General features: G+C 41.1%; 1 protein-coding gene across 4 annotated transcripts; it reads right to left on the bottom strand.

Moving 5' to 3' along the window:
• Window positions 1–693: 693 nt before the first annotated feature.
• On the bottom strand, window positions 694–18,486 carry LOC131204818 (gap junction beta-5 protein-like). 4 transcript variants are annotated; one of them, XM_058196425.1, is made up of 4 exons: window positions 18,302–18,486; window positions 12,006–12,060; window positions 11,125–11,249; window positions 694–4,502 (listed from the first exon to the last, which is right to left on the bottom strand). In XM_058196425.1, the coding sequence occupies exon 4, from the start codon at window positions 4,475–4,477 to the stop codon at window positions 3,626–3,628; it is 852 nt and encodes a 283-aa protein (XP_058052408.1). In that variant the 5' UTR covers window positions 4,478–4,502; window positions 11,125–11,249; window positions 12,006–12,060; window positions 18,302–18,486; the 3' UTR covers window positions 694–3,625. The 4 variants fall into 4 exon arrangements, with proteins under 4 accessions (XP_058052408.1, XP_058052409.1, XP_058052407.1 ...); XM_058196426.1 differs by lacking the exon at window positions 11,125–11,249; XM_058196424.1 differs by lacking the exons at window positions 12,006–12,060; window positions 18,302–18,486 and adding an exon at window positions 9,524–9,655 and having other exon boundaries at window positions 11,125–11,688.
• Window positions 18,487–22,727: the final 4,241 nt, after the last annotated feature.

Raw genomic sequence — 22,727 nt, 5'->3', positions numbered from 1 at the left:
AGAATTTGCACTGGGTAAACAGAAAAAATTGACCATCAGATGTTCCAGCTTGTGAGAGAGTGTTATAATTTGTTGTTGTATTTTTAAAAGAAAAATGCAAATGAGTGTTAGACCTTCCTTATTTAGTGTACTTGCAGAGATACATGATGAGATAGCTTTAAACCATTTATAATTCTTGTTTGATAAGTTGATTTTACAGTTTAAAATTCCTTGATCCATTTATTTATTTTTATTGTCTCTCATGAGAGTAGTATTAGATTTTTTTAATAGAAAGTTAGATATGAACCTTACAAATAAACAAGCAGATAAAGTTTTCTTGGAAATCTTCATCATTGGTTTGGTGAGATTCCCCCCATCCTGCAGCCAAGTGCATATACATTTATAACCTTATTTTTGCTTGAAATATCTTAGAATGAACTATTTTGTAGACAATGGCAGTTTCTTTTCTTAAGAAGTCTATTCCTGAATTTAAGTTGGACTTACCAAGTCCTTCAAAATAAAGTATGTACTTACTCCTGGAAACAATGTGAAAAAAAATATAGGTATTTACTCTACTCTATTTACTCTTAGTCCTTCTTTATTTCAAAATAACCAGAACAAAAAGCATTTTCATAATATCCCAATTCTAACAAAGAACTCCTGTTCTGGGTGTTGGGAAAGAGAGTGAGGTATCTTGAAATAAGAAACAACTAATTGTAGTTAGCCAACTTCAGCATTTTTATTTATCATTGTCTACATCATTACATTAAATACTAAAAGTGTTCAAGTATGTAAATGTAGCCATTATAATTACAACTGCTCCTCAAAAAACTAACTGAAATTCTGATTAAATCAACTATAGAACAAAAAGTGCAGCAGCACAGAGATTTGTTCTTCACAAGTAAGGCATCCAGATTTCTGAATTCTCCGTGAATTTCTAAGAAAGATTTCAGTCTGAAACCCTGAGAATTAGGTAGAATAACAATTGGTGTACGTCAATATAACACAGTTGTCTGTGCAGAAGATCAAAAGTTCACTTCCTGAAATCTTGATCAAAAATTGGAAATAGTCTGCCCTGAGATCATAGACAGCTGCTGCCAGTAAGCAACTAAAATCTTGAGCTAGATCAGCGGTTCTCAACCTGTGGGTCGGGACCCCATTGGGGGTCGAATGACGATTTGCCAGGGGTCGCCTAAGACCATCGGAAATATGGGAAGTATACTTGCGAGTTGAAGAATCGCGCTCCAATGGTTGACTACACAAGCCAGCTGCAGGCTCTTCAAATCGCTAGCCAAATTCAGCTTCAGGAGCGATGAATTAAAAAAGAGAGAAATCTTTGCTCTGATGTCTCCCTCTCAAGCCAGCTGCAATCACTCCCAATCGCTAGCCTAATCTGGCTTCAGGCGCGATAAACTTAATAGGGGAGGAGTCTCCGCTTTAATGACTCCGTCCTCAAGGCAATCGCAAGCAGTTCAGATCGCTAGCCAATACGGCTTCAAGCGCGATAAATTCAAAACGAAAATAATTTTACGGTTGGGGGTCGCCACATCGTGGGGAATTGTATTAAAGGGGTCTCCACATCATGGGGAATTGTATTAAAGGGGTCGCAGCACTATAAAGGTTGAGAACCACTGAGCTAGATGAACAAATGGGTTGACTTAAGTTTGTAGGCCTCACACATGGTGTCTTACGTATTTTACAGATAAGTGAGGTGATTTATTTTGAAATTAGTAAACTAAATTAAATGTTCTTGGTTCAAAAGATGGATAGCCATTTCTATTTTTTTTGGGGGGGAAATCTCAGTTTATTTTATTTCTAAAATGTATATTTTCTCCTTTTCTCCAAATCAAACAAACTATTCCAGAGGTTTCCCTGGGCAACTTTGTAATTGAGAAAGAGAGAATTTAGGTCAGTGGTAAACAGTTTCTCAATATTCTGTTAGATCATACGTGGAGAAATGAATCAGAAAACATGTGACATATAATTAATAACAATTAACCCATCAATAACACGTAATTAACTACTGGAGTGTGCCAATGCAGAGGAGGGGTGGGTTTGCCGTGGCTTGTAGAGTTTCAGTCAAGCTAAATTGTCGATCAACGAGAAAATCAGGACTTAAAACAGAGATGACCAGTTGGCATTGAGGTATGGAACTTACGCAAGGCTGTAACAGATCATTGTGATATTTCTCATCTATTGCATGCCTAGCACCAATCTCCTAACCCAGAAAGCATAACAGGAAGAAAGTGAGGAATTGAGGTTAATGGTTTGCTATGCCAATAATCTTAAAGTTTAACCCTGTGATCTCCAAATCTAGTTGGTGACGACTCCTATGAAATTTTGGGAAATGGCTTCCAGTAAACCAAGAGAAAAAGGGAGCTACATGTTAAATGATCTCATTGATATCAGACTGATTTTTATTATCCAAAATTTGATTTTCAATTATTAATAATATGCCTTGTTTTGTGCCTAGATTCACTCTTGACAACTCATAGACCATCAAGCTGAATGTCAGAATTGATGGCAGACCACCAAACCATATGCATCATCTTCTTTGCCATACTTGGCTCCTGCAAATGAAAACACAAATTTTTCAAGCTAGGAACTTTATTGCTTCATTGGGGTTAGGACACAGTGCATTGCCTTTCCTCTGTTAGCCACCATGTCTTAAGTTTTATTTTACATCTCCAAGTTCTCTTGATTGAAAAACCATCTCAATACCGGTTTCACCAAATTATCTTCCTTGACAGTGAGATGATTTTAAAAATTAGATTGGGTTAGAAAGTGAACAAAGAACAATGTATTATTGACAAATAATTTGGGTGCCTTCCGTTCAAAATAAATGAATATGGCAACTGAAGACCCCCCCTCTCTCTCCTGGAAAGAAGAACCATGCTTGGATAGAAGAACCATCAACCCCTTGCAGAAGAGTCAGCAGACACTAGAATTCTTAGGTTTCCAGAGCCGCAATGTTTTGAAGCTGGGGAAGTTTGGTGTTTGGATGGGGAAGAAAACACTAAACTCATGAGGGCTAAGTATAAGGGTGAAATGCTACCGGTTCGCACCGGTTTGGGTGAACCAGTAGCGGAGGTAGCGGGTGGTTCGGAGAACCGGTAGTGTCGGCAGTGTGAGGCTCCGCCCACCTGCCCAGACATCGTTACTTCCTGGTTTTAACCAGGAAGTAACCTGTTTTTTACCCTCTGTGCATGCACAGAAGGCTTTGCGCATGCACAGAGGGTCCAAAACCACATGTGAGGTGCGCATGTGTGCAAGCAGAGTAAGAGCGGGTGTGCCTCGCACACTTCCGAACGGATAGGGAAGGTAAGTAGATTTTACCCTAGCTAAGTACGAGTGATGCTGTTAAAAAAAAATATCAGAAAGGCAGAGGGGATTGTAATGGGCCACCCTGAAGAAGGGCATGGCTGCCTAGTTGGAACATAAACCCAGAGCGGATTACATGGCAAAATACAGTAGCTATTGAAACCTGAACAAACAGAGCTAGTTGAACGTTCTTTTTCCTAATCCCCTATAACTGCCACCATTTCTCACACTTCTCACATTTCCAGCTTAAGGGAAAGTAGAATTGGTATTGGAATGGAGCAATATGGATGGCGCCCAAGCTCTTCTTTTTCCATGGGTGTGTATTTTATTCCAGCTTCCCAAGTTTTGAAGGTTCTCCACATTGGGAGTTGCTTATGAGAGGTGAAGTGACTGGCTTATAATCTGACCCGTGGAAAACCTGCCCATCTATTTCGGTGGTGTCCTGTTTACTTGGGGACAGGGAGCAGTTGTCTCTTTTGATAAAGTGTACTTCTCCACTCGCTCTGGTGCGACTTTCACTTCGGTCTTGAATGCTCTCCTTACATCTTTTCCCAATGAGATAGAAAGCTTCCAGGAGGCTAAGCATGATACAAACACAGGCAGTAATAATCATGAACAGAGTGAAGATGTTCTTTTCGGTTGGCCTGGCTATGTAGCAGTCAACTAGGTTAGGGCAAGGTGAGTGAGAGCATTTGACTAGAAGAGGAAGCTTGTAGTTTGGGTACACGTGGTAAAAGATAAACAGGAACACAATGTCCACCACAGCTTTGAAGAGAAGACTGAAGAGGTAGGTCCACCATAACCCTCCACGCTTCTTGCCTGGAGGGTAACGTGGTCTGAAGTGCTCCCCACATTTCTGTAAACGTTTCTTCAGTTTGGCTTGCCGATAGGCTACATGCATAACAACCAACAGGGAAGGACAAGTGACAAGGATGAGTTGCAGGGCCCAGAGTCGGATGTGAGAGATTGGAAAGTAATGGTCATAGCAGACATTGGGACAACCTGGCTGCTCAGTGTTGCAGTCAAAGTCCTTACTGTCATCTCCCCAGACTTTCTCTGCTGCCACTAAGTAGACTAGAAGCCGAAAGATGAAGACAACCGAGAGCCAAATACGCCCAAACGCTGTGGAGTATTTGTTCACTCCTCCCAAGAGGTCTTCCAAACCAGACCAATTCATCTTGGTTAATTTCTTTTAGCAGAGTCTGAAAAGTGAAAGACAGTGTGGTTAGAAAGTTTTGATCTCATTGACACGATCAAAGTTGCTTTTCTTGAATCACATGATCTCCAGGGATGTTTCGTTTAAACTCTCATAATAAATAGCCATGGAAGTGAGCTTCAGGCTAAGTTTCTCTTCTTCATTCTCTTTTGCCCATCAACCTTTTTATTTGATAGGCAAATAATTTATTTCTCACTCTAAGTCTACTAGATTTGATCATCTACCTTGAAGCCAAATGAGATGAAAAAAGAAGTGATACCGCTGGAACTTTCTTCCTTTTAAAATTTGAATAGCTTACCCTTCTCCATATAATATGGAGTACCATCCCTATTAGAGCTAGAAACATCAGAGCTCCATTGGCCACAGCAATAGCAATAGCACTTAGGCTTACATACTGCTTCACAGTGCTTTTACAGCCCTTTCTAAGCGGTTTACAGAGACAGCCTCTTGCCCCCAACAATCTGGGTCCTCATTTTGCCCACCTCGGAAGGATGGAAGGCTGAGTCAACCTTGAGCCTGGTGAGATTCGATCTGCCAAACTGCTGGCAACCAGTGATCAGCAGAAGGAGTCTGCAGTACTACATTCTAACCACTGTGCCACCGCGGCTCATGCTGAGAAAGCCCTGGAAACTGCAGGACTAAACATGTCAACCAGGTGCTAGGTTGGAGAAGATTGCTATTCAGGCCTCAAAGAATAATTTCATTGTCACTTTAAATGTACACTAATCATTTAAAGTGAAATGAAATTTCATTGCATAACAATCTCAAAGGGTCACCACCTCCAATATACACTGCATAAACATGACAAACAAACAAACAAACAAACAAACAAACAAACAAATAAGATTATACCCACATATCCACATGCTATATATTATATGTCACAGAGAAACAACACAGACTGGTTTGGATGCATTATGTACATGGCAACTTGTCTTTTCAGAGTTGTAGTTCCTTCAGAGAATGTTTGGGATATTAATCCATTTTAACATATCTATGCATTAGATCACTTTAACCTAATATGGCTCTTCCCTTCTTTTATTCTTGGGCTTCTTCATAGGTGTCTTCAGTAGAGTTAATGAGTTAATGTGAAAATGATGACCGATGATGATATTGATATCCTAACAATTCTGAGTAATATTTGGCATTAACAAATGGAGTCATTTATTACAGCTGATGCAATGGTTCATGGGAATGACCCTGGGAGACAGCACAATGAGACACAGCTAATGGATCAGCCAAGGTCTGTTAAAAGGGAGCTTAGCTTGCAGTAGGAATCTGGATGGGGCAAGAGGCTCAGTAGGGACCCTCCCTAGTTTCTTGGGCTGTAAAGGGAACTGTGGGGGGAGGGGAAGAAATGTACTTTCATATTTGCAAGATTCTGTTAATGTAACCTTACAATAAAGTAGAATTAGCTGATCTGGTTTGTTTGATCTGGTTTGAGCGCCAATTCAGGAAGCTTCAACTGCCCAAAGAGCTGCTGATCCAGTTCTACAGAGGAACTACTGAGTCTGTCATCTGCACCTCTATAACTATCTGGTTTGGTTCTGCAACCCAACAAGACAGACACAGACTTCAGAGGATAATTAGAACCGCAGAAAAAAACACGGCTACCAACCTGCCTTCCATTGAGGACCTGTATACTGCATGAGTCAAAAAGAGGGCTGTGAAAATATTTACAGACCCCTTGCATCCTGGACATAAATCCTTCCCTCAAAACAATGCTATAGAGCACTGTCCACCAGAACAATTAGACCCAAGGACAGTTTTCCCCGAACACCATCACTCTGCTAAACAAATAATTCCCTCAAACTGTCAAACTATTCATGGAGGCTGCATTACTATTGCTATTGATCTTCTCATTTTTCCTGTCGCTTATCTCCTCCCACTTGTGACTGCATGACTGTAACTTTGCTGCTTATATCCTTGCGATTTATATTTATAGTTTTCTAGTATGATTTTTATTTATTTATTTATTTATTTGATTTTTATACCACCCTTCTCCCGAAGGACTCAGGGTGGTTTACAGCCAACATAAGAACAATTTGATAAATAGATTTAAAAACATTTTGAAAATCTTATTCAATTTGGCTAATCCCATTTAAAAATTATAATAGAAAAATGATAAAAAAACCCAATTAAAACCAAAGTGTATTAGGCCAGCGCTGCGCGGTGAAACAAAAAGGTCTTGAGTTCACGGCGAAAGGTCCGGAGGTCGGGGAGTAATCGTAGCCCCAGAGGAAGCTGATTTGATTGCTTATTGTACCCTATGACTATCATTAAGTGTTGTAAGTGTTGTACCTTGATGAAGGTATCTTTTCTTTTATGTACACTGAGAGCATATGCACCAAAGACAAATTCCTTGTGTGTCCAATCACATTTGGCCAATAAATAACTATTCTATTCTATTCTATTCCATTCCATTCTATTCTATTCCTGTTTGATATACTTTGTAAGTCTGACAGCTACTGATTGGAATTAGTTTGGAACTGGGAAAGTTTAGAAAACCTCATCCTATTTATGACTTGGGTTCAGTTTCCCTTTGGAACTGAATCCAACTGCAATAATATTGACCACTTTTGTTAACTATCCCTATTTGCAATTCCTCATATTTTCAAGTGAAGTCAAGCAAGCAGGCAAGCAAACAAACAAACAAAATCCTAAAGCATCCTGAATCTTGCTAAGGGAGGGAAAAATTCTTATTTTTTTAAAAAATCCATTAGAAATGTATACATGTCCAGGCACTGAGGAGGAGGACTTGGATATCTAATTAGTTTTCTCTGGCTAGTATTCTGACTTTCTAGAATGAAAGGTTTTCTTGCACAATTTGAGGGAATGACTGCTGCTGTCTGAAATCATCAAATAACCATCCAGCTGGGGTCACCCATAAAACTCTACAGTTAGTGAAGCAAAATAAAGGCATGTTAGAAGCCTGGAGAGAAAGAACTTCATCAGAAACTTGCCAAGTGACTTTGAAATGGGGAGGGGGGGAAAGGAAGGAATCTTAATTAGGGCTTGAGAGCATATTATACTCCTTTCTCCTCTTAAAGACCTCTTCTAGTAAGGCAAATTGGCTGAGAAGATTGAACAAAATTAATATCTGCAAGAACGGCCCAAGGGTTCAGGAACCAGGCAAAGGTGTTTCATCTTCAATCCTCCTAACCAGTCAAGCTTTACTAATTCATCATAGACAACACACCCCTAAGGCTGCTATTGCTATGTTGGAAGAGATGATGGAATTTGTGTCTTAGAATTTTGCTTCCAAAAACATAGGTTTTTGGACGTTCACTGAAAAAGAGTCTTGTTTTTTAGGGGAACTTTCTGTTTTTTAATGAGGGACTTATTTGGCTCTTGTTGGCATTCCTGGGGCCTCTTCAGAAGAAGAAGATTATGATCCTAGGGCAAGTATATTATGTTTTCCATTGATGTGTAATATGAGTTTTTTTCCCCCCTTAGGGGAATGCATGCAATTCCTGAATGTTCTAAGAAGGGGTCTATGGAGGTTCTCAAACATCTGGGTCATGGTTGTTCCACAGGTGCTTTTCTCAAGAGGCAATTGGACTTTCTTGTTTTCCTTTGAAGACATTTCGCTTTCGATTCAGCCGTCCATCTTCATTTAAAAGACCAAGGCCACTCTTTTGATGACAGCAAGGTCCACATTTCGGACAGAGAGGACTACTGGTTGAAAGAGGGGTCAAAGAAGCCATCTGTGTCAAAATTGAATAGCCCTCTCTCAACAGACAGGGAGGGATATGACCAGTGGTGGGTTGCTACTGGTTCACCCCGGTTCAGGCAAACTGGTAGCAGTAGCAGTGGGAGGCTCCACCCACCCACCTAGATGTCATCAAATATGATCTGCGCATGCATAGATGGGGTGCATGCATGAGAGAACCAGTAGCAAAGGTAAGTGAAACCCACCCCTGGATATGACATTATCTATCTCCACTCTACAACTGTCATTTCAACAGCTTCAAGAAGGCTCCACACTCATTTGCACCACTCAGGTGACTCTGGGGACACCGATAAACCTCAAGGTGGCCTTAATGACTCACTAAAAGAATAGAAATGACCAGCTGTTTGCAAGGAGTATAAACAGTGGTGGGATTCAGCCAGGTTGCACAACTTTGGAAGAACCGGTTGTTAACTTTCTGAGCAGTTTGGCAAACTGGTTGTTGGAAGAAATCATTAGGGCAGAGAACCGGCTGTTAAATTACTTGAATCCCACCACTGAGTATAAATCCTTCCATTCCCCACCATCCAGTCAGAGCTGAAGAAGCTCCTTGGATGAGAAGCAAAACGCCTTCAAAGAAAAACCAAAAAGTCCAGTTGCCTCTTAAAAAAGCACTTTTGGGATAAGACAGGGGTCCTTTACCCCTGGCCGTGGCTTGTTGAGAACCTGGCCACCAGCGTGGCAGGAGAGTGTGCAAATGTCTCTTGCTGAGATATTTTAATCATGATTCTGGTACTATGTTGAGGCTTGGAATCCATGTTCTGACTGGCCCCTTCTAACTCTATGATTCTATGCTCTCTGTAATTCCATTACTCAGAGTTTTATGCTATTTCTAGAGCTGAAGACAACTTTGAAGCTCAGATTTCCTATTAGGAAAAGCTCCTGGAAGGAACACCCTAATTAGGTCTGTTTTGGGGGGATTTAATGAAATGTGGGAAGCCCTGGGAGGCCGCAGATCTGCAAAAGATTGAAGACGGAACATTTACACTGGTTATCACACCCACAAAAGTAGCTTTTTACTATTTCATTCCTAACTTACATTCTACCTACAAGATTTTCACTGGGTTTTTTTTCTGTGCTGAGAGAAATTTTGAAATTTAATTCTCTTTCTTCAGTTGAATGGAAACTGGTAGAGAAAAATCCCAGGGGGCTTTTTGAACATTATCATATATCACTTGCTTATATAAGGACTAACTTTAAAAAGAAAAAAAAAAGAAAAAGGAATCTAAGCCACAGCAGCTAATAAAACAACGTGGCAGGAAGGAAGGATGACTCACAATGTCTGATCCTTCAGATCAGCAAACCCATCAACTTCGGTCGTTTCAACCTTTCCACTGGGAGTGAATCAAAAGAAACGAGGTGTCTTTCGAATAAATAAATTCCGCTCCACATATATCTCCCTCCTCTTCCTTGAGCCAAAAGGCAAAACAGTAAGAATAAGAAATTAATTTTACAAAAGAGAGCTTTCCCTTCCATATTCAGAAGACAAAAAGCAATAGAACATGGTGCAAGAAGCAGCTGAGATTGCAGTATGTGCTGGACAAATGAATGTTACAGGATCAGGATAGCATTGGAGAACAACTGAAAACTCTCTTATTTTGAAATCATGCTCATTAAAGTTAGTTTAAAAAAGGAGAGAAAATGGAAGGATCCTTGGTGCTCTCTGAGTTTGGTTGTTTTCTTGCAGAGTTTCATTACCAAACTAGGTAATATCATCAGTGCTAGAAGGAAGTAGGGTTTCCCTCTGTTTATATACCGCGATCGTTATTGCCCGATCGATGTTGGTGGGTGAGTTGTTAGTGGTTTCTTATTTAGGTTGTTGTTGACTTATTATTTGTCTGAGTTGGTAGTTCCTTGATTGGGATATTGTTTATTGCTTGGTTGTTGGTCTAGTTTTAATCTTAAAACTAGACTGTTAACTAGGTGTTAATCTGGGCTTATCTGGGTGTTGATTGCTGGCTAGGAGGTATTTTAGCCTTTTTGATATTCTCATTTGAGACAATCTGAGACAAATGGAAGGAATGTTTGGCCTGGAATTGTTGTCTTCCTGATGATCCTCTGTGAAGCTGTCCTAAGCATCTAAGAAACATCAAGCAATCAAGCAATAGAGCTGGAAGGGATCTTGGAGGTCGTCTTATTTTTAAAAAAACAACATTTAAAATATATTTAAAAACATTCTTATTTAAAAATAAGTAAATATACAGTATATAGCCAAGCATTTGGTTTGTCATGCAGGGCATCCAAACTACTAGGCCTGATGGAATGTTGTCCTTTCAACAGTTCCTGTCTGGTCACCTAGAATTGAAAAGAAATGTGGTGTTTTCCAAATCTTTGGGTTAATGATTTCTACATAATTTCTAACTCCTGTTGCTTGGTATTCAGAGCAGTTATCCCTCCCCTCCCCCCCCAAAAAGCCTGGATCAGCTAGTCTGGCAGCAGAATTTTTATGTAAAAAGTTCATTCCCTTTGAGAAGAACAGCCAAATGGCTTGATCGTGGCATGAATGGCCAAATAATGTACCACATTTGATTATACCCATTTTGAAATATCCTTCACTTCTAAAATGAAATTCATATGACAGTGATCCATTTGGGAAACTTGCAAATAGAATAATACCCATTTAGAATTACTGTGTAGGGGAAAAAGACACGTATTGGAAAGAATTGCATACAAAAAGTATATATTAGGCATAGCTGTGTACAAAAATACATCTGTTAGGGAAAATTGCATTCAGATGTGGATCTGTCAGAGAAACCTGTAAAAGATGGATGTAATGAAAAGCTGCATACAATTTATAAGAGTATTAAAGAATATAGAAATTTGGTGGAATGAATAAATACATGGCTTACTTATGTACAAAGGATTTACACTGACTCACCCATAACTGCTTCCATGACTACCCAATCATAACGTGGTTAAGGCACCAGGCGAAAAACTGGGAGATTGTGAGTTCTAGCCCTTTCTTAGGCATGAAAACTGGTTGGTGACCTTGGCCCTACCCGTCTCAGAGGGTTGTTGTGGGGAACATAGGAAGAGAAAGGAATATTACATCTGCTTGCTGCCTTGAGTTATTTATAAAAATAATATTTATAAACATGATATGAATTAATTCATTAATTAAAATAATGCTTTGTAGTTATGGGAATTGTTGTCTAATTTATCTGGAATGCATCAGTTGGGGACAGATGTTCTATATCATAATAATGTTACTGATAGTTTTCACGAGGACATCTAATCCATACTTTTCTTATAGGGCTTGTTTGGAGTTTAAATGAAACTACTAAGAGACAAGCATCTTTTGAATCAAGTCATATAATTCACTTTACTTTTCCCCCCAATAATGGTCAGCTAGATGTCATTATGGAGCTTATATCAGGGGTGGGTTGTTGGGGGTTTGCAGGGGTTTGGAAGAATCTCTAGCTAAAATTCTGTGCAGTTTGGAGAACCCTCAAATCCCACTCCTGGCTGGCCCCACCCACCCCACCCCTCCCAGGAGTCCCCACGTGGCTCATTTTGTAAGGTAAGTGCAGGGCGCGTGCAGAGGCTCAGGGAGGGCAAAAAACTGGCCTACCGTAAGTTCAAGAAGGCCAGAAGCGGGCCCGTTTTCACCCTCCTGGAAGCTTGAAGAAAGCCTCCGGAACCCAGGGAGGGCAAAAACACCCCACCCCCACTGTGGTGCAGGAGGTCGACTAGGCCACGCCCACCCAGCAACCAGGCAGAGAACCCCTTGCTAAAAATTTTGAACCCCCCCCGACTTACCTGTATGGTAACAACCACCGTATCTACTATGTAGTCCTAACATCTTACAAAGCATCTGTAATTGTACAAAATAATACAATCGGTATTCTTGGAAATCCATGAAAATGTCCCAATATGTATTTTTAATTGCAGCTACCTGTTACAAAGCTGGCTCCAGATAGTTATGGAGCATAACCAGCTCAACTATATTAAGAGGGTCTCAGCACATGATTAGAACTGATAGCAAGAGGTGCATCATAAAGGACATAAGGAAATTACCTCTTCAAGCCAAAATAGCTAATGTGGTACCACCCAGTTCCAGGAATGTATCTACTGGCCTACATAAGATCAGGTTATTCCTAGGATGTGTGTAGAACTCATTCTTTGCATCTGTGTTTGTTTTCTTCTCCATCCAGCTCCCTGTGATACCAATGTAATTTTTTTCTGGAATGCCCCACCCGTGGAAACCCTGTGAAGTTTTAAGGATGTATATCATATTGATAAGCCTCAAGTTTAGCTACTTTTCATATGTGGGAAGATAGCAATTAAACCAATGACAAGATTTTCTCCATCGCTGATTTGGATTGGTGGTTTTTTTTAGCGCTAGGTGCAATTTGCCAGCAAATTTGTGGAGAAACTGACTGGATCATTTTCTGATTTTCAGACAAAGGAGAAGTTCTCCAAAATTTCTCAAGAGCAGAGAAAAAAAATCTGATGAGAGACTTTGAGATTTCTTTTTTTGGGATTGAAATGAACCCTGGGCATTCAGGGACACTGCAGAGAGATGGAGAGAGGGTTGCAGAGGGGAAAAAAAAGGAGACAACAATCAATCTTTTGCCCACTTTATTATGAAATAAGTGTAAAGGCTTCTGAGTCTCATAGAATTAAATATTTGTAGCTCACTGTTGACTTGTGGACTCTTTGATAGCAATAGCAATAGCACTTGGACTTATATTCTACTTTACAGTGCTTTACAGCACTCTCTAAGCAGTTTACAGAGTCAGCATATGACCCCCAACAATCTGGGTCCTTATTTTGCCCACCTCGGAAGGATGGAAGGCTGAGTCAACCTTAAGCCTGGTGAGATTTGATCTGCCAAACTGCTGGCAGCCGGTGATCAGCAGAAGTAGCCTGCAGTACTGCACTCTAACCACTCTTGATGCTCTTTTGGTTGTTTTCTTTCAGATATTTCATTACCCAACTAGGTGACATCATCAGAGCTAGAAAAAAGTGAGGTTTGCTCTCTATTTCCTGTTACTTTTGGTAGGAGTGTTTTTGGTGGTTCCTTGATTAGGCTGTTGTTTACGATTAGCTTTTTTTTCTCTGCATTGATTTTACTATTTTTACTTGTTTTACTGAATTAACAATAAACAACAGCCTAAGCAAGGACCCATCAAGAACTCTCCAATCCACTAACAGGGGAAGCCACTAGTATGTTAAAACACAGGGGAAATCTTTCTAGCACTGATGATGTTACCTAGTTGGGTAATGAAATGCCTGCAAGAAAATAATGAAGCTGAGAGAGCACCAAAGACTGTCAAATGTCTGTCCAGTCTCTTCTTGAAAACCTCCAGTGATGGAACACTCACAACTTCGGCAGGCAAGCCATTCTACTGATTGATTATTCTCACTGTCAGGAAATTTCTCCTTTGTCCTAGGTTGGATCTCTTTTTAATGAGCATCCACCCCTTTTGTGACAATCTTAAAAAAGGTTGTCACAAATGGATAAAAAAAATAGTAAAAAATGTTGGAGATGTGAGATGGAATCGGGGACTTACGAACATATGTGGTATAAATGTGATAAGGTTAAAAAGTTTTGGCAACAATTGGAGAAAATGATATTTGAAATGATGGGGAAAGTAATAATATTGAGAGTGGAAACTATATTATTGTTGGTAATTAAGGAAATAGAATTAACAAAATATGAAAAAGAATTGATTAGAATTATGATTATAATAGGTAGAATTATAATAGCTAGATATTGGAAATTAGATGTGATTTTTAGAATAGAAGAGTGGAATTCTGAAATGTGGAAATTAGCCTTAAATGATAAAATGACATGTGATATTAAAATTAGAAGTGGTGTGTATAAAGAAGATATTTTCTGGAAGACTTGGAAACCATTCGTGGACTATGCGCTTGGAACATTGGACGCCTCGGTACCTGTACCTCGAGAACGTGGATTTTGGCAATCATGAGGACATATCCGAAGACCCAAATCTTCCTTTTTATATATATATAGCACAAGGGTGGAAAAATGTATTTTCTTTTTTTTTTTTGTTTGTTTGTTTGTAATGTTAAAAATTTTTTTTAAAATAAAATAAACTAAAAAAAAAAAAAAATGAGCATCCACCCCTTACTCCTTGTCCTGCCTTCAGATGCTTTGGAGAATAGGTCAATCCCTCTTTTCTGTGAAAGACCATCAAGTACTAGAAAAGTGCAATCATTTCACCTCAGTCCTTTTCTTCATTAGACTGGACATATCTAGTTCTGGAGGTGGGATTCAGCTGGTTCAGACCGGTTCGGACAAACCGGATGTTAATTTTAATCTGGTTTGCCAAACCGGTTGTTCCAAGGACTGGCTGACCCTGTCCACCCTGCCCGTCCCCTCCCAGGAGTCTACATGTGGCCCGTTTTGGATGTGAGGTAAATGCAGGGCCTGTGCAGAGGCTCTGGGTGGGTGAAAAATGGGCCTACCAGAAGTCCAGAAACGAGCTCATTTCCAGCCTCCGGAGAGCCTCCGGCGCCCAGGGGAGGCCATTTTCAACCTCCTGGAGGCTCAAGGAAAGCCTCTGGAGCCTCAGGAGGGCAAAAAGCCTCTCCCCCATGATGCAGGAGGCCGAGTAGGCCATGCCCCCCATGGCCACACCCACCCAGCAACCGGGCAGTGAACCGGTTGTTAAATTTTCTAATCCCACCACTGCCTAGTTCCTTCAATTGTTCATCATACTTAGAGTGCTCTTTCTCTTCCTTCTCTCCTTAATAATGTCCTTTCCTGTTCCTTATACCCAGAGGTGTAAGGAAATGGAATATCATTGTCCACTGCTTTCCTTCTGGTCTAAAAAGTGAATTGAGCCCAGCAGAGGTGGACAAGCAGAGGAGAAATGATAGGAGATGAGAAGATGCCCTTACTGAGGATAGGAGCTCACAGAAGCATCTTTTCCAATGCCCTCTTAGAGGTGGTCCACGACATTTTGCTACCCATGGAGAAGAACAAAATGGCACAGATTCTCTTCTTCCATCAGTAGAAAATGAGAAGAATTTTATTTTGGCTTCAGGAAGAGATTCACTTAAAAAAAAAAACCCATACCAAAAGTAATACTAGTTTGGGAGCTCAGGACAGTCTGGAATCTCCTTGTGGCTCAGTTACTGAAAGGAAATGGCTAGCAAGTTCAAGAGGAATAGCTGGTAACTCCAGTTGCTTACCCATAGGATCTGACACCTGAGGCCGTTGCCTCATTCTGTTTAATGGAAGGGTTGGCGCAGGCAATTCCTCCTAAACTTGAACTGACACATAATTAATCATCCAGTGGACTGGAAGTTATCATGGCCTGGATAGAAGACCTGCTCTCCTCACCTTCTTCAATCTCTTGGACCTGAGAACTGTGCTCCATTTTGGAAGCTGGTTCTTCTTATAAAGAAAAGTGTTGTAGTTGGGTTATCATTTTTTTTTTCATACAGTATATGGTGGGTACAGTAGTAGTTATTTTTAAATAATTTTAAAAATTATTTTGTCCTCTGGTACTGGAGAAGACTCCTGCAAGTCCCTTGGACTGCAAGGTGATCAAACCGGTCAGTCTTAGAGGAGATCAACCCTGACTGCTCTTTAGAAGGCCAGATCCTGAGGATGAAACTCAAATACTTTGGCCACCTAATGAGAAGGAAGGACTCACTGGAGAAGAGCCTAATGCTGGGAAAGATTGAGGGCAAAAGAAGAAGGGGACGACAGTGGACAAGGTGGCTGGATGAAGTCACTGAAGCAGTCGGCATGAGCTTAAATGGACTCTGGGGGATGGTAGAGGACAGGAAGGAAGGAAGGAGGACAGGAGGAAAATTGTTCATGGGGTCACAATGGGTAAGACACAGCTTCACAACTAACAACAACAACAATAATTTTTTAAATATTTGCAGTGCATGTAGGGAGTTGGGCAAGATAACATGGGTGATATGAGGTCTACACCATTATAAGTCAAGCCATAAACAAGGAGAGATGTCCTTCAATATCTATACACAAGTATAAGGATGCATCTGCAAGAACTGATCGAAGCTGATATTCCACAGTGCCTCTCTTTTGGACTTTTCCAGAAGTCTATTTTACTTAGATGAAGTGTGCATGCAAAATTAAAAGCCAACTAAGTAGCAGCTGCCTTTCTGCTTATAACATGAATTAAAGCATAAGTGCTCTCTTAGATAAAATCCAGAACGTATGAACAGCTTTGTCCCAAAAGGATGCACTCCAAAATTTGTGGGATTACAATTCCTAGCAACTATTCTTGTATAGTGTAATGCAGTGTAATATAATTCATAGGTAGTCCTTGACTTGCAACCATTTGAAGTTACAATGGCACTGAAAAAAGTAACTTATGACTGGTTCCTGCATTTACAACCATCGCATTTCCACAGGCATGTGATCAAAATCTCGGTGCTTGGCAACCGGGATGTATTTACAATGGTTGCAGCATTCCAGGGTCATATGATTTGTGACCTTCCCAGCTGGCTTCCAGCAAGCAAAGTCAATAAGAGAAATTGGATTCACTTAACAACTGGAGTGAATCGCTTAGCAACCATGGCAAAGAAGGTCATAAAATTGGGCACAACTTACCCAATAACTACCTTGCTTTGCAACAAATATTCTGGTTCCAATTGTGATCGTAAGTTGAGGACTACCTACGGTATACACAAGCCAGAATAACTTGTCTACAGCGAAGAAGATAACACTATTGAAAGCATGCTGGACTTTAAAACTCTTTCATATATACATAAATCAAGTAAAGTTTAGAAAGTACACTAAGTGTATCTCTGAGTCTGCATCTAGTAAATGTCTTGATTGTGTTTTAAAAAAAATGAGCACACAAAATTGTTGGTTTGCAAATCTCTTCTCAAAAAGACAGAATGAGCATCTCACCCTGCTCATTAAAAAGGGAAAAGAAACTACAAATCCGATTTCCCCCTGCTGAGAACACTGATAGTCTTCCTGTTGCTAGGTGTTTTTCTCAGGCACAAATTAATTCTATTCTTCTCTAATTTGTGATCTGGGATGGAAAAAAATCCTCCATGGAGTCTATTGTGAAAGAAGCCATAGATATGTTTTCCAGTCATCTCTACAAAGGAACTGATAGTCACTAAGTGAACCGTTGACTCGTTGGAAGGACAAATACCCTATGTCAGAAGATAGTGATAGGGATGAATTCCTATTACCCTCAAGATAAAATCCCAAATACAAAGCTTTGAACCTCTTATTATTGTTCAGAACTATCATATCTTTAGCCGCTCATGACTGAAGCCGCATGGACTTCAAGAGCAGTGGAAGTTTGACTGCCTTAGTCTGGATCTAGCCTTTATCTCAACTCAACTGCAGCATTCCGGTGTGATCAAAATGTAATTAAACTAAACTTCAGTTCCCACTGAAACCATGATGCACTATTGTTGACACTGATTTTAATAGCATGTACTTTCTGGATCCAAACCAGAGCTTCTATCTAAACTTCATTTTTAAATGGCCCTGCTGAAAAGTAGCAGAGTGTAATTACACTTAATGTTTGATTTTTTTTTTGCTATAAATCAAATCGACCCTGTTCTCTTTTGAAAGACTGCAACTCACTCTTGATATTGCCTTCATTTTAATAAATGCAAAGGTGGTGAGACCCATTCTTGCTTTTAGTCTGTCCTTCGTCTGCAGAGTTTCCCTGGGATCTTCTACTCCAGAACTAAGAAGAGGTGCACAATGCTTTCTCACTTCTAAAACAGTCCCAAACCGACTGCAGAAACTCCTGAAACATTCCAAAGCCTTTGCTTAATTCATTCAAACCCGCAGACTGCCTCTCCGGTTTCTAATGCAAGCTCAGACGTTTGCCTCCCTGCTAAGCGATTCTTTTCAGCCACGTTTCATTTCAAAGACCCAATTGGGATGGAGAATTTTTCCAGAATTGCATCTATCGGTTTTAAAAGCTATATCCGCATATGAGCTGAACCCATATTTTTCCAGACATTAGATTCGGTGCCATAAGAACGTCAAAACATGTTTAGCCACGCAGTCATTCAGAGGTATTCTCCTTCCTCTCTCCATTGTAATAATGGGGGGGAAAAAAGTAACTTACTTGTTTTGGAAATCCTTCTCTTTTTCAGTGGCCTTTCCCAGGCGCCTCCATCTGCTTCCCCTTTCTATACACTGAAAGGCCATCAAAGTGCCATAGATCCTTTTGGCATTCTTGGAGTGAAGAGGAGGACGATAACCAGGCGGTGGAGAAGGAGGAGGAAGAATATCCCAGCAGCAACATTCCAAGGGTGGAGTTGCATTGCAAGGCAGTTTCCTAGCACACCCTGGCTTGTTAGCTTTGTGGTAGATGGTAGAAGGTTGGAGCTCTTCCAGTTAAGTAATACAGGCACACCAGCGAAGTATACACAGCTCCAGATGTGCCCAACTAATTCCACCACCATTCATGAATGATGGTGCCGGTTCTTTGTGCTCAAGGGGTAACATCCCCTTAGCTGTCATGGCTGGGGGAAATGGGCATTCTAGGGCAGAGGTCACCAACCTTTCGGACCTCAGGGACCACTAAATTCATAATTTTAAATCCCGCGGACCACTAATATGATCTACTTAATCACTGGCTGGGTGGGCATGACTAGGTGGTCATGTGACTGAGTGGGTGTGGCCAACTCAGTGTCACTCATGTTGAGGGGCACCTTGCCAGCCTCTACTCGCCACTACTCGCCTGCCCACCTAGGTTCCTTAGGGCCCCAATGGGAAGCAGTTGCTAGAGCTAAACAGCCACCATGAGAAAGAATTGGCAAAACAGCTGGCTCAGTTCAAATTGGATCTGGCCAAGAAGGAGGCTCAGCAGAAGCACCTCACTGAGGACCACAAGCATAAGCTTTCCAAGCAGAGGGAAGACCTGCAGGAGTGCAAGGCCAGGTACCGGTGCCTGGAAGCTCAGCGGACTGAGATAGTCAGCCAGTTCCAGGCCATGAGGCAGTCCCACAGGAACGAGGCCCTCTGGCTCTTTGCCACCAGCAGCGTTTCTGTCCAGCTTTCACCCAAAGCCCCACACCAGGAGGCTGAAGCAGACCCCAAGTCGGAATTTCTGCCCCCCTCCAACCCACACAAAAAGACCCCGAAGGGGGAGATTCTCTACAGCAACGCAAACGTTCATTGCACATATCCATCCCAGGGGCTGTAGTTTGAGGATCCCTGATTTAGTGCAATATAAAAAATGCAAATAATTTTTCTGGGGACCATCAACATTTTCTCACGGACCACTAGTGGTCCACGGACCACCAGTTGGTGACCACTGTTCTAGGGCATCATATTATGGGGTGGGAAGCTGGGTATTTAAAGGCACTTGTCATGATGTTTTGGAATGGGACCAAGTGGCTAATTGATGAGGCCTCCAAGAAAATGTTACAGCATTGCCGACGATTGTATCCAGGGCAGGGAAAGCAGGAATCATGGAAACTCCAGTTAAGAGTACTGATGCTAGCAGAAGGACAAGTTACTTTGAGGACCTCCAGCCTTTTTTTCTTAGTGAGGACATTTGCCCCTACAGTTAAACAAAAGCTAAGTAACGGTCTTAATTTCTACGGCCATAGAAAATACAATATATTTTATTAATTTATATTTCATATTTCTAAAGTGCCCAAAATTTTCATCGAGATTGGTTGTCCACGGTAGCCTAAGCCAACAGTTACCAAAAGTAGGATAAAGAGCAGGCAAGTGAATATATAATCCAAGTGACTGGCTGGTTTGATTAAACAGCTCAAATGGTTTCACTTATGAAGCTCTAAAGAGCCCAGACTTACAAAGTCTGAAGACCTTACAATTACTTAGTAACTTACTGGGGGGAAAAAACACCTTACAAGGTTTCAAGACCTGGTTTAATATGATCCTGTCCGGTACTCCAATTAAAACTTTCCTCCAGGTGTTTTGGAAGTGAAGGTAGGGAGTGTGGACCAAAGAGAAAGCCAAATTCTCTACATGGGGCTCCCCTTGAAGAGCACCCGGAGGCTCCAGTTAGTCCAGAATGCGGCTGCGCGGGTGATAGAGGGAGCCCCTTGTGGCTCCCATGTGACACCTCTCCGGCGCAGACTGCACTGGCTACCTGTGGCCTTTCGAGTGTGCTTCAAGGTTTTGGTAACTATCTTCAAAACGCTCCATGGCATAGGGAATGGGACCAATCTACGGGACCGTCTGCTGCCACCGAATGCCTCCCACCGACCCGTGCGCTCTCACAGGGAGGGACTCCTTAGGGTGCCGTCAGCCAGGCAGTGCCGACTGGCGATGCCCAGGGGAAGGGCCTTCTCTGTGGGGGCCCCCACCTTCTGGAACGAGCTTCCCCCAGGTCTTCGTCAACTTTCCGACCTTCGAACCTTTCGCCGCGAGCTTAAGACACATCTATTTATTTGCGCAGGACTGGACTAGAATTTTAAATTTTAATTTGGTTTTAATGGGGTTTTATTATTTTTATTGCAATTTTTAACATTCAGCCTTATTTAATAAGTTTTTTAAATTGGTGTTTTATTCTGTATTTATATGCATGTTTTTATTAGGCTGTAAACCGCCCTGAGTCCCCTGGGAGATAGGGCGGTATATAAATGTGATTAAATAAATAAATAAATAAATAAATAAATAAATAAATAAATAAATAAATAAATAAATAAATAAATCGTGAAAGACAATCTGATCTTATGTTCTTAACACATTCAGTGAGTACCATCCTTTTTTTATCTCCCTTATATACTGGTCTCCCAAGCTACATGGGTGGGAATCAGCATATTATAGAGACCAAAGCATAATATAGAGACCAAAGAGTAGCAAAAACAGATATTAAACCACCAGCACATTAAACCAGATGACTATTTCACAGGACTTCTGCCCAATTGAAATCTGCCGTGGCATAGCCAAAAGGGCCTGGATGGATTCTGCTCATAAGCGCCATTCTTTTTCTCTCATTAATTCATAGGTAATTATGGAACGTCTTCACATTTCAAAGCAACTCTACATTAAGCCAGGTTGGGGGAGGGGGTCCCTGACACTTATGTCTCAAAAAGGCTGTGAAGCCCTGCTGGGTTTACCCCATAATCAGAGCATCCGATTGTGAGGCAAGGCATTGCTTTAGTTCCCTCCTCTCCCCGCAATCTGTATAAGGATGAACTGCCCTGAATTAGGAAAAAAAAATGCTAAGTGAAACCATCAATATCTCATTTTTTTCCTCCCTCTGTAGTGATCTGCCTGCCAGCTGCCCAGCTTAGGCATGTAGGCACTTGCAGTGAAAGAGGAAAAAATGTTTAAAACACCTGCAAGCTGGCACGTAAGTTTCAAATGGAAGAAGTATTTTTAAAAAATGCCGGTGCGGTTAGAAGCAGATTGTATTATAAGCCAAGTAGTAGTAGAACAAAGGTAAAAAGGGGAAGGCTGAGGTTTTTTTTTTAATTTGAATTTATATCCCGCCCTTCTCCGAAGACTCAGGGCGGCTTACACTGTGTTAAGCAATAGTCTTCATCCATTTGTATATTATATACAAAATCAACGTATTGCCCCCAACAATCTGGGTCCTCATTTTACCTACCTTATACAGGATGGAAGGCTGAGTCAACCTTGGGGCTGGTGGGGCTTGAACTTGCAGTAATTGCAAGCAGCTGTGTTAATAACAGACAGACTTAGTCTGCTGAGCCACCAGAGGCTCAGAGTAAGGAACAGCAGCAGCAACAACAAAAAAATAGAACAAAATGAGAAAACTTTTGTACAGAACCTGTAAATAATCTTCTCTTTTCTCTTTTCTAACAGCATATTTTTTTTTGTCACTTTATAGTCAAAACTAAAGAAACCTACTGTAAAACATCAGGATAGAAAAATTGTAAAAACTTAGAATCAGCGTCTTTTCTTAGTCTTTCCCCTATGTTGAGTTCAAATGTGTTTTGTTTGGGATGCCAAGCTGAAAAGAAAATGGAAATGGATTTTACCTGACACAGCAGTGAATCAGAATCAGAATAGAGCTGGAAGGGACCTTGGAGGTCTTCTAGTCCAGCCTCCTGCTCAAGCAGGAGATCCTATACCATGCCAGACAAGTGACTGTCCAGTTTCTTCTTAAAAAGCTCCAGTGATGAAGCACCCACAATGTCTGAAGGCAAGCTGTTCCGCTGGTTAATTGTTTTGTTAGGAAGTTTCTCCTCAATTCCAGGTTGCTTCTCTCCTTTATTAGCTTCCGTTTGTTGTTTCTTGTCCTGCCCTCTGGTGCTTTGGAAAATAAATTGACCACCTCCACTTTGTGGAAACCTCTCCAGTACTGGAATAATGCTATCATATCCCCCCCCAGTCCTTTTTTTCCTCTAGACCAGGGGTAGTCAACCTTTTTATACCTACCACCCGCTTTTGTATCTCTGTTAGTAGTAAAATTTTCTAACCACCCACTGGTTCCACAGTAATGCGCCATGTATTGTTGCCTGCGCATGCCTCTCGTGCATCATGGATAGGGTTGGGGGGGGTGACAGCTACCAGCTCTGCTTGTCTGTTACAGCTGGGTGGTA

The sequence above is a fragment of the Ahaetulla prasina genome, chromosome 10 (genome assembly GCF_028640845.1).
Source record: "Ahaetulla prasina isolate Xishuangbanna chromosome 10, ASM2864084v1, whole genome shotgun sequence".
NCBI classification, from domain to species: domain Eukaryota; kingdom Metazoa; phylum Chordata; class Lepidosauria; order Squamata; family Colubridae; genus Ahaetulla; species Ahaetulla prasina.
Note: the sequence above shows the minus strand (reverse complement) of the source record. Positions and strands in the feature narration are given on the sequence as shown.

What these genes read in the sequence shown, in the direction of transcription:
- LOC131204818 (XM_058196425.1), bottom strand. Translation starts at nt 4,477, where the DNA reads ATGAATTGGTCTGGTTTGGAAGACCTCTTGGGAGGAGTGAACAAATAC.